This window comes from Dromiciops gliroides, chromosome 6 (genome assembly GCF_019393635.1).
Source record: "Dromiciops gliroides isolate mDroGli1 chromosome 6, mDroGli1.pri, whole genome shotgun sequence".
Classification (NCBI taxonomy): Eukaryota; Metazoa; Chordata; class Mammalia; order Microbiotheria; family Microbiotheriidae; genus Dromiciops; species Dromiciops gliroides.
Genome location: NC_057866.1, coordinates 153068990 through 153081429, shown reverse-complemented (window position 1 = coordinate 153081429; position 12440 = coordinate 153068990). Strand labels below are relative to the sequence as shown.

At 40.0% G+C, this 12440-nt stretch overlaps 1 protein-coding gene across 1 annotated transcript in view; it reads left to right on the top strand.

Moving 5' to 3' along the window:
- Nucleotides 1-12440, top strand: part of SETD7 (SET domain containing 7, histone lysine methyltransferase) — a 73040-nt gene that overhangs the window by 7352 nt on the left and 53248 nt on the right. Inside the window, exon 2 of the mRNA XM_043973273.1 lies at nt 11086-11215. Coding sequence (XP_043829208.1) covers nt 11086-11215 — 130 coding nt within the window. The remainder of the gene's footprint in view (nt 1-11085; nt 11216-12440) is intronic.

The following is a 12440-nucleotide window of genomic DNA, read 5'->3' as shown; positions in this document are numbered from 1 at the left end:
GAGTTCAAATCCAGCCTCAGACAGTTGACACTTACTAGCTGTGTGACCCTGGGCAAGTCACTTGACCCCAATTGCCTCACCAAAAAAAAAAAAAAGACATTTTACAGATGCTCTGGGTTTTTTTGGGGGGGTGAGGCAATTGGGGTCAAGTGACTTGCCCAGGGTCACACAGCTAGTAAGTGTCAAGTGTCTGAGGTTGGATTTGAACTCAGGATCTCCTGACTCCAGGGCTGGCGCTCTATCCACTGAGCTGCCTAGCTGCCCCGAGTAAAATGTCTTTTAAAGTAAAATAAAATGAAGGAGTTGAACTGGATAATTACAAATATCCTTTCCAACTCTGACCCCATGAACACAAATCTCAAATAATGTTAGGAAAATTAAAGTCAAGAATATATTTGATGTCCTTTGTAGTTAATTTGGCTATTTATAATTGTCAAAAAGATGTATTAACTCAGTTGTTTTTAAAACAATATTGTTATAGATTCATAATAGATTTGCAGTTTCATGTGCTTTTTTTCTATTCTACTATGTTATGGAAATGCTTGTTTTATTTCTTAAGTCCAGGAAAAAAATTTTAAATTTAAAAATAATAAACTTAAAGAAGCTCACAAAAAATAATAAAGACAACATTAATTAGCTTAGATTTCAAAGAAAACCAAATCAAAAGCTTAAGGAAGAGGATGGGTGTTTCTTAATACATATTATTGCCTGGTTACTAGTCTTAAATCCCCTATCAGATTATAAATTCCTTGGGGATTAAGACTTTATTATTCTTTGTTAATAAGATACCTACCTTTTGCTGCATGAAGTAGGTAATGTTTGTTGAGTGGAATAAAGTATATGTGTGTATATTGTGCACATGGATGTGTGTTTTATACTCAGAGACAAAGACAGTTTCAGTTGAAATGTCCAAGATCTGTGTTTCATAGGTGTGAAAATTCCTTTCACCAACATGGATCATGACCCATCTATAATTTATTTACTAAATTAGAGAATTGCCCAAGGCTCAGAGAGGTTACCTGATAGATCCATGATCCTACAGTAACTGAGTGGCAGACATGGGATTTGAACTAAGCTCTTCCCTGCTCCACATACACCATTGTGTCCACTACATGACTCCTTCATTACGTATAAAAATGATGACTGGAACAAAGCAGTAGCTGAGCTATATTAAAGATCTGGGTTTGCCATCAGAGGACCTGAGTTCAGATCCTAGTACTAGTCCTCTGTGACCTTGAACATATAATTTCTTCTCTCTCAACTTTAAATTCCTTATCTGTAAAGTGAGTACAGTGGAGCTAGTGATCCCTAAGCTCTTTGCTCAACTCCAAAATCCTATAAAACTAGGAAACATTAAATTTGCAAACCAAGCTACATATTAAGAAACTAAACTCAATGGCATGAATTTACTCTATGTGACTTTGCCAGAGAGATCTTAAAAAGAGAAGGGTGTGCTTCCTCTCCCCCCCAATTAGTAACTTTTTTTTATCCTTTTAAAAAAATATTATTGCCATCACTGTCACCTCCTACTATTTTTCCCACCACCAATAAATCCCTTCCTTGTTGCAGAGAAAAATGAAGAGTCTTCTGGGATAGAAAACCAACTGTATTGTAAAGACCTGAGCTCTAGAGAGCAAAATGCAGCACTATATGTCAAATCTCCTATCGCTGAGCGTGGGATAAATCAGTTACAATGGCAGCTGTGATCACGGATCCAAAGGGAATTTCTGCTTCTCAGTGACACTCTCATAGGAACACAGGCTTCTGGCCATTCTCTCATACCAAGTTTAATTCAGTCCAACAAATGATTCTAGTGTGTGCCAGGCCCTCTGCTCAGCACTGTGGGAGGCTGGGGGAGGGGCAGGCAAGGTCTGAACCAGGATTTTTGTGACCCTAAGTCTGGCATTCTCTCCATACCTTGTTAATCCTGTAACAAAGGTCCTTGCCATCCCTAAGTTTGCATTCTACTAGGTGATGGCAACATATTTAGAAATGAGACCAAGTGCCCAAAAAATTGAGGAGGCTAAGAACAAATGATGAAGATGGGGGATGCTATGGAACCAGGGAAGTCTGTTATAAGAAATTTGGCATATAAGGTGAACCTTGAAGGAAGACAAGGATTCTCAGAGTATAGATGAGTTGAAACCAACCAAGGCTGGTCATTGGATCAGGAGCAACTCACCTATAAGTTAATGGGGATAGAAGTTAATTTTGCCATTGTGCTTCAGATTGTCATCTCTAGGACATAGTTCAGAGGAGGACTTGATGAATGCTGCATCTTTTCCTTCCCTGATGTCTATAAATAACTGTCTGGCCTCAATGTAGGAGGATACAGTGAGTTTTGTTTGTTGACTGTTTAGTTGAAATGCCTTATAAAAGCAATATAGTGACTCATTTTTATATTTTTATCCTGCCCCTACTGGGCCAGCTGTGGATCTTCTATCATTTGGAGAACTATGATGGTAGTTGACTGCCTTGTAGACATTGGCACAGAACCCCTAAAGGGGAACTCAGGGTGCTTTATGAGCTGAATATACAGTTATCCCTTTCACATCACAACTTCCTCCATCACTGTTTTGCTATATCAAGGGTTGGCATAAGAAACTAAATGGAAATTTGTTGGGAATTTTGTGGAAGCTGCAGATGATATGGGAAGGTCAATAGATGACACAGAGCCTATGACTAAATACTTAACCTAAATTTTACAATGAAGTATTGTAAAAAAAACCATAAAAGAAAAAGAAAAAACTCAGACTTCTTCTCTGGTATGTCTCTTATTTTCCAGATCTTGGGGTACCAGTGCCCCTCCAATATGGAAGGAATAATAGTGTTAAGGCTAAAATTCTAGCTAAACTGTCTAAAATATCTAATGAGTGGTCGCCAATAAATTATAAGCTTTAGCAAGAGTTAGACTTTTAAGCATTTATTAAGGAGAATAAGAATTTGGTAAAGAGAGAGAAAAAGGCCTAGATTCCTATCTATTAAAGGGAGAGCACATTTCTAGCTCCCTTCTCCGCCAGAGTCCAGAGGGAAAAAAAAGCGCGAGACTGAGCGCCAGTCTCTTCCTTCCTCCTCCCACTAGCTCGCGTCACTTCCTGACTCCTGGTCTTGCCCTCAAAGACCTTCCCTTCATGGGCAGAACTCTTCTACAGTAAGTATCCAGCAGGTGGCGTTATTCCAATCGTTACAGTAGCAATCCTTAGGAGAACTCTTTTTTTGTTTGTTTATTTGTTTTTGGCAGGGCAATGGGGGTTAAGTGACTTGCCCAGGGTCACACAGCTAGTAAGTGTCAAGTGTCTGAGGCCAGATTTGAACTCAGGTACTCCTGAATCCAGGGCCAGTGCCCTATCCACTGTGCCACCTAGCTGCCCCCTTAGGAGAACTCTTAATCCTTACTTTAGGTAAATTTGAGAGGATGCGAGTTTGTACCCATTTTATATTGGTGGTATTTCAAAACACCTACTGGGTGCTTATTATGCTATGCAAAAATAAGCAACATGCAGAACACCCTAGAACAATGACATCAAATAAGAGGAGTGCCATTTGAGCCCCATTCTTCTTTCAGGTAGCTAAATCCATCTGTCTCTACTTTGGGGACTACTGAGGGTTGGGAAAGTAGCTTCATAGTACTTAGAACTGGGGGGAAAGGGTGATTAACATGATTCTAGTGCATTTAAAAGGGGCTGTCAGAGAGAAACCAGACTAACCTAGTCAAGGCTAAATAGTAGTTCTTCCATGAGCACACTGTAACTCAAAAGAAGAAAGAGTATACGATATTTCTTAACTTGGGACCCAAGGATAGAAGCATACAGTGGGATGGACAACAAAGGAAAGAAAATTAGGGCATTCATCCCATCCTTGTGGCAGAGAGGCAGGGAAACTACTAAGACTGAATATTTTATACATTGCCAGTTGAAGGGTGACTTTGCTTAATTGTTTTTCTTTGTCACAAGAGAAGGTACAATTTGGGGGAGTTGGAGGTGGGATTTTTTTTTCTCCCTTCCAAAAATGACTGTGATATAAAGACAAAAGGCATCAATTAAGCACATTTTAAAAGGACAAAGAAAATGAAGGTAGCACCCCTCACCCCCACCCCCAACTCAATTCTAGGAAGACAACAGCTCCAAAGCAGGATATTCAGGGAAGGGATACAGCCAGGGGCATGAAAATTTTTAGACAGTGGCAGAAGGAGGGTGCCCATGATAGTCCTTCTGAAGCACAGTACCATGGGAAGAGCATCAGATTTGGGGTCAGAGCACCTGGGTTCCAATCTTGCTTCTGTCTTTTCTTATTTGTATAAACCATGGCCAAGTAAGTTAGCCTTTGTGGACTCAGTTTCCTTATTTGGGGTCTTGGACTGAAAAGTCCCTTCTGTCATTTCTTTCTCCTATGATCCTATGAGTTGGCAAAGTATTAGACCAAACTCTTGATGAATCTTAGATCCATCTGTATTCCATGCATGGCTCAACCCAGGGGTCTGGAAGCAAGCTGAGGGTTTGATGAGGAGGGGTAAGGTCTCTAGGGAGTGAATCTGATTGACTTTCCCTCTCAGAAAACTCAATAGAAGCTGGAAACGGGAAAGATTTTAGAAAAGAGAAGCGTTCCTGGCCAGAAGGAGGAAGAGGCAGCGTATCTAGAACAGAAACATCCTGTTGTAAGTAGTCAAGGCCAGAGAGGCTTTGTGGGCCATGGCTGTGGCCTAGAGATTGTCTAGTGCAACCCCCTGGTTTTACAGATAAGGAAACTGAGGCGTAGAGAGTTGAAGTGACTTCCTGTGGTCACACAGTAAGTTAATGACAGAGCTAGGACCAGAATCCAGATCTGATTTCACAGGGGCTACACTATGCAAAAGCAAGGCTTCACCTCATCTGTCTCATGAGAGAAACTCTGGGACAAGTGCTGGTAAATTAGTGGAGTGCCTTTTGCATTAATCTCAACTTTAAATCATGAAGCTGGTCCCTTAAGGGCTCATCATATGTCTCTTTCAATCTTCCTTACTCAAGTGCTTGTGTTTCATTAGCTAGGTAATGCTTTTTGTTTTTCTTCCAGAAATGTGATGGAAATACTTTGACTGAGGAAAGAGATTTTTTCATTGGAATTCCCTAATCACTCCCCTCACCCCAATCTTTTACTAAAAATCTTTCCACTGACATTCAGTCGTTGTGACTGTTGTTGTTGTTGTTTTTTTTAACCTTATCTTGTTACCTGAATGGTGGGTGCTGTTTTCTACAAGAGATTCATTTTCAAGCTGAAAAGTTAGATGCTGTAATGGAAAAATCAAAATTGAGACTTCTATTTTTACACTTCAAATTAGAAGTAGGAAGCTCTAAATCCATAGGGCTGTTGTTAGCTCCCAGAGGCCTTTCAACGGTCATGTCATGCTCTACAGCATTACAGGAAATGGGAGGAGCAGTGTGTGTGGGGGGGGGGGGCTCCACATTCGCTCGTGACTTTTGTGTTCCTGCAAGAAGAAAGGGAAGGCTCATTTTCGTTGCGCCCCAAGAAGGCAATTGGTGTTGTTACTCTGGGAAAGCCATTTATCCAGAGGATTTTTCATGTGACTAAAGAATTCCCTGAAAGCTCTCCTGGGCAGTCAAATATAGTTGTGCAACAGCAGAACAAGCACAGTCCAATTCTCTGCTGGCTGGTGTGTCTCTTTGGCCCCAGGAGGAAAGACTCATATGTAAGGAGAGTAGAACCAGGTCTTTCAGAAGCTACTAAAATAACAACGTTCACCAACATCTCTTCTGCATGACCAAACTTTTCAATGTAGCACTAGGAGCTGGTTTGCTTATTTGCGTCTGAATTTAAGTAAGAAAAGTAACAGTGTTTGTTACCTGGCTTGAAAAATAATCATAAAATGCCTACTTAGCAGATCTTAAAGGACAATGTTTTTATCTCTTTAGAAAAAAAAAGCCATTTTGTATTTTGAATAGTATTTTTAAAAAAATTCTAGAAAGTCAAGACATTCTTGTGAGCAGTATCCTCTTTTCAACCTTTTCTCCGGGGTGGCATGTGATATCTATGGGCTACATTTTAGCTATTCTGGTAGCGATCATGCTCAAAAGTTCACTAGTGCACAGATGTTTCAGCCCAATAATGATTTCAGTGCGGCAAAAGATGCATTGTTCTGCCTTTTCCACCCATTTCTATTTGTTTCATCCAAAAAACCCCCCAAAAACCAACCTGCCCATTCTTTCCACTAATAATATTGAGAAGACACTAAAGGTTTTTGTTCATTATCAGTAAAAACTGAAGAAAGCTGTGTAATATACTAGAGAGAAGGAAGAAGTGGATTTATACTCTATCTCTGAAACAATGGCTTTGTGACCTTTGGAAATTAATTGGAAATTAATAATAATAATATCTAACATGTATATAGTGCTTTAAAGTTTACAAAGCAATTTATGTATTACATCATTTGAGCTTCACATCAACTCTGAAGTGGGTTCTATTTTTACATGTATTTTACAAATGAGGAAACTGAGGCACAAAGAGATTTAAGTGTATTGATTGGCATTACACAGTTAATAGACATCTGGGGTAACATTTGAACTGAGGTCTTCCTGACTCCAAGTCCGATGCATCCACTTCACTACCTAGCTCAGGGTCCATAGAAAACTCTGTAAAACTATTAAGTTTTAGACAAGGGGATGATCTGTATTGGAGTAGAGAAGGTTCCTCATTGGGGAGCTCCTATGCAAATTAAATAGGGGCTTTAGGGTTGTTTTTGGTTTTGGTTTTGGTCTTGGTGAGGCAATTGGGGTTAAGTGACTTGCCCAGGGTCACACAGCTAGTAAGTGTCAAGTGTCTGAGGGCAGATTTGAACTCAGGTCTTCCTGAATCCAGGACCAGTACTCTATCCACTATGCCATGTAGCTGCCCCTAGGGTTGTTTTTTAAAAATCAGTAAAAAATATCCAGCCCTGAATTCAGGAGGACCTGAGTTCAAATCCGGCTTCAGACACTTAATACTTACTAGCTGTGTGACCCTGGGCATGTCACTTAACCCCCATTGTCCCACCCAAAAAGAAATCAGTAAAATAATAACATACTGACAGTACAAACATTAATGATATGTGATATTGATTATTACTAATTAATACTACAGAGCAGCTAGTTGGTGAAGTGGATAGAGTGCTGGGCCTGTAGTCAGAAAGACTAATCTACCTGAGTTCAAATCTGGCCACAGACACTTATTACCTGTGTAACCCTGGGCATGTCATTTAACCCTGCCTTATTTTTCTCATCCATCAAATGAACTGGAGAAGGAAATGGCAAACCACTGCAGTATCTTTGCCAAGAAAACCCAAACAGGGTCACAAAGAATTGGATGTGGCTGAAGAACAATAAATTAATACAAGAGATTAATACTATACAATGTCTATGGACTTCCAGGAGCATCTTTGTAGACCTCCAGTAGTCTAAACACTTCACTCTGCTATTGACTGATGCTGTTTCAGACATTGTCATTTTTGTAGGTGTTTGGGCTACAGTTATTCAAAATAAAAGCACTGAAGTAGACTCCACCAAGGGGTAGGGGGATAAGTGTTTATGTGGCACCTACTATGTGCTAAATGCTTTTTATAAATATGATCTAACTTAATCCTTAAGCAACCCTGCAAAGATAGGTGGTATTATATCTGTTTTACAGTTGAGGCAAATAGAGGTAAAGTGACAGCCCAGGGTAACATACCTAGTAAGTGTCTGGGATTGGATTTGGTTTTGGTTTGGGGTTTGGGTTTTTTTTGCGGGGCAGTGGGGGTTAAGTGACTTGCCCAGGGTCACACAGCTAGTAAGTGTCAATCGTCTGAGGCTGGATTTGAACTCAGGTACTCCTGGATCCAGGGCTGGTGCTTTATCCACTGCACCACCTAGCTGCCCCTGGGATTGGATTTGAACTTTTCTTCCCAACTCCAAGTCCAGCACTCTATTCCATTTTGCCACTGATATCTGTATGGATGACTTCCAAAGATGGAAATGACAACCTATCCCTGTCTCCTCATCTTGTCATTTTATTGACAAGCATTTACTAAGAACCTACTATGTCCCAGGCATTTGGGGAAAAAAATGAAACAGTTCCTGTTCTCAAGGAACTTTCTTTAAAGGAAAACCTCACTATAATTATCAGTATCTACAAAATAGATGCAAATATACCAGAGACAGCATGGCATTGTGAATGGGGCTATGGCCTTGGTCAGAGTTTGATCTTAACTCTGATGCATCCTGGCCATGTGATCCTGAGCAAATAAATGCCCCCGGGAAACTGTATCACTGTGAGGTGCAGAGAAGATACCAACTGATATGATAGAGCTTCCTTACCATGCATTCTGTATAACAAGGAAATCACTAATCAAGGCAAGAAAAGAAAGATACAAAGTAATCTGGGGGGAGGTAGGGAAGGTGGTAGTCACTGGAAGAATAAGGAAAGTTCTTATACCCAGGTGATACTCAAGCTGAGTTTGAAGGAAACTAGGGATTCTAAGAGACAGAAATGAGAAGGGATTGCTTTCCAGGCATAGGGGACAACCTAGACAAAGTGATGGGGATAGGAACCCATTTGGTGCGACAGATGAATGTATAGAGTAGAATATAATCAGAATGGAGCCAATTTGTGAAGGGCCTTAAATGTCAGAGAGAGTGGTTTGTTTTTTTATTCTAGATGTAATATGGAACTACTAAGAGTTTATTAAGCTGGGGAATGACATGGACAAATTCTGTTCATAGCCTGAATATCTGCCAGAAGGGACACTCAGTGATATTACTCACATTGCAGTATTAGCCAGAGCTAGAGGGACAGTTAAAGTAGAATAGGTTCAGTTCAAGGTGTCTTAGCTTCAGTTTGTTTATATGAAATCTTCTGCTGGAATCTTTGTCACGTCAAGAGAAATGGCACATTGTGTTAACCTGTGCTGGCCCTCAAAGGGCACCAGCAAGAATCTCACAGGAGAGGCAATCATGAATGGGTTATGGATACAAATACTTATAGATGCTTTTTGTGTGTGGTGGCAAAACACACACACACACACACACACACACACAAACCCAAACTGGAACCTAATGGACAGTATATCAACTCAGAAATAACTGAATTTTTATGGCATATGAATATGACAGAATACTGTTATGCTGTAAGAAATGAGAAAATAAATGATCTCAAAAAGACATGGATGTACATGAACTGATGCAGAGTGAATAAGCAGACCCAGAAGAACGATTCATACTGAGACATCAATATTTTTCAAATGGATGATTTTGAAGACTTTTATAAACTGGCGAAAATGAAATGAGCAGAACCATTTATACAATAACAACAATCCTGTAAAAAGAAACAACTTTGAAAGCTGTGACAACTCTGATCCATATAATGAACATTAATGATTCCAAAGGATTGACGATGAAACAGACTACCCATTTCAGAGAGATGATGGATTTAGGGTATAACATGAGACATTTTTTACATGGCTATTGAGGGAATTTATTTTGCTTGGCAATGCATTTTTGTCCTAAGAAATTACTTTTTGCTTTTCTTCCCACCCCACCCCCAATGGGGTAGGTATGAGAAGAAGAAAAAATAGATTTGTTTTCTAAATCCAGAGGTGCTACAGATAAGAAATATGTCCTGTACTTCCAGAGTAGGTCACTATATTATTTGTTTTACTTAATTGTTTTACTTTACTTCAAGAGATCTCTCACAAAGTGGGAGCAATTAATAAATTGTTGAGTTGTTTCAGTTGTGTCTGACTGGGGCAGCTAGGTGGCGCAGTGGATAAAGCACTGACCCTGGATTCAGGAGGACCTGAGTTCAAATCCAGCTTCAGACACTTGACACTTACTAGATGTGTGACCCTGGCAAGTCACTTAACCCTCATTGCCCTGCAAAAAAACAAAACAAAACAAAACAAACAACAACAAAAAAACCAGAGAAGGCAGAATTGAGTTGTGTCTGACTCTTCATGACCCCATTTGGGGTTTTCTTGGCAAAGATATTGGAGTAGTTTGCCATTTCCTTCTCCAGCTCATTTGACAGATGAGGAAACTGAGATAGTGTTAAGTGACTTGCCCAGGGTCACACAGGTAATAGGTATCTGAGGCCAGATTTGAACTCAGGAAGATGAGTCTTTCTAACTCCAGGCCCAGCCCTCTATCCACTGTACTGCCTAGCTGTCCCAGTCTATAAATATTTGTAATGTAAATACAAAATACATTAATAAAACTTCTTTTTTAAAAATCTGCATGGTGGAGGGAACATCCACATTGCTGAGATATCAGAACCATTTCAATATATAGTTCTTCATGTTCTAATAACATAAGTTTGGGGGATCATAATACCAGCAACATCTTCTCAGGGTTGTTGTATCAAATGAGAGCATGTATGTAATGAGCTTTGTAAACCTTAAAGGACTATGTAAATGTAAGGCATATTATGATAATAAGTTGATGAATTGAATGATAGTATATTTGACCACATACTGAATAACTATTGTACCTACTACCCTTAAGATAAAAGATGAAAGGTTGTGCAATGGTTAGGTAATTGATGACTTGTGGAACCCTAGGGTCTCCAACTAAAGAAGAACTTTTCTATGTTCATAGAACAGAAATAACAAAAAATTCTAATCTTTGTACCCCTTTAAAGTAAATTGTTTCCCTAACGTGTATAATAAGTTTACTGAGCACCTGTACTTTTTAAAAGCCTCTTTGGAGAATGTGCCCCCTTATCTTTGTTGCTCAGGGGACCCAGGTGAGTGAAGTACCTTCTGAGAAGCCCTCCTTTTGGTAGTACAGAAAGTTGCAGACAAGTTTGGCTAGTTTGTACTGTTTTCCTTTGTTACAAAGAAGGGTTCATGGAAAGGGAGGGAGGGAGGGAGAGAGAATAGTTATATCCCATAATCATTATGATGTTAAAGAAATAAAAGGCAAATTTTTTTTTTAAATACTTCTTGGGCTGGATAATCTTATGTCTGAAAAAAAATCGTATGTCTGAGATCAGGGCACCTTGTTAAGCTTTAGTCACATTACTCATTCATTAATGGTTGGAACAACCCTGGTTTTATGGATTCCTTTGCTTTTCAATTTCTCCAAGGGCATCTGGATGATGATGGGTTACCACATGGCCTCTGCACAGTCACCTACTCCTCCACAGACAGATTCGAGGGGCACTTTGTCCATGGAGAAAAGAATGGCCGGGGAAAGTTTTTCTTCTTTGATGGAAGGTAGCATTTGAAAACTTGTGTTCATGCTTCTTTTTTGGGAGAATTTGTCTCCATGTTGTTTTTTATGTTGATCTCATAACTGATGTCCCTTCCTCCCCACCCCTAATTTGTACCTCCAGTTAAGGTCTCTCTCTTTTTTTCTGATCATTTTGCTTTGCTTACCTTTACTGCATGAGGAAATGGTGAGCAAGCAGCTTCTTATCCCTTGTGAATGTGGGTGATGGTGTGAATGACGGCAAGAACTCCATTGCCAATAAGCAAGATGAAGCTACTTTGACCTTGCCTCATGCAAGGAGGTGACCAGTCTCCTAAACCACATTAGTTTTGAGGGAAATGATTATTTCTCTCATATTAATAGCCAAACATTAAAACTGGGGAGACCCCTGCTTTTTTTTTTTCCTCTTCTATTTTCTTGTCCAATCTCTCAAGGACTGGGCTGATGGAAGATAGGATTAATATTCTCCTCATTTTGGGTATTGCTACTCCACCCAACTACCTCAGGCTTGGGTGGAGGACATACATAGATTTCCCAACACTGAGTAATTTAGAACTAAATGACATAATCAAAGTCAATAGAGTAAGTCCAGCTCCTCATTGTAATGTTAATTTTCTCATTTATTGTTAACAAATCAAAGTTGATTGTCACCCTCAGGAACACCCCCTCTTCCAAGGGTACATAAGCCATTAGGCTGCTGCCATGATCATTTTTGGCTTTTGAGAGTGCCACTGACCTTTTATCAAAAATGCTAGCCTTAGGGGAAGCTAGATGGCACTGTGGATAGAGCACCAGCCCTGGATTCAGGAGTACCTGAGTTCAAATCCAGCCTCAGACACTTAACAATAGCTGTGTGACCCTGGGCAAGTCACTTAACCCCATTTGCCTCACCAAAAAAACAACCAAAAAAAAGTGTCATGGGGAAAATGGGGTAAGGGATAGGGGATCTGGGTAGGGGTTAGGGGTTAGAGGTTTGGGGTCCTTAGGAATTCCTCTTTAAAGAATTACACCCTCTTGCACACAAAAGCAGTTAGAATAAGATAGTAGTTTATTTTGGGGCTGAGGAAGGGAAGGGAAGGGAAGGGAAGGGAAAGCAAGAGAAATCCTTGCACTTCTCATGGGGAGAAAGGCATAGAGTGGCTCTATGATACCAATCTCCTCGAGCAGGAGACTGGCAGGTACTTTTATAGAGGACTGATGGGGGTGACCATCTGACTGTGGAAAGTTCCT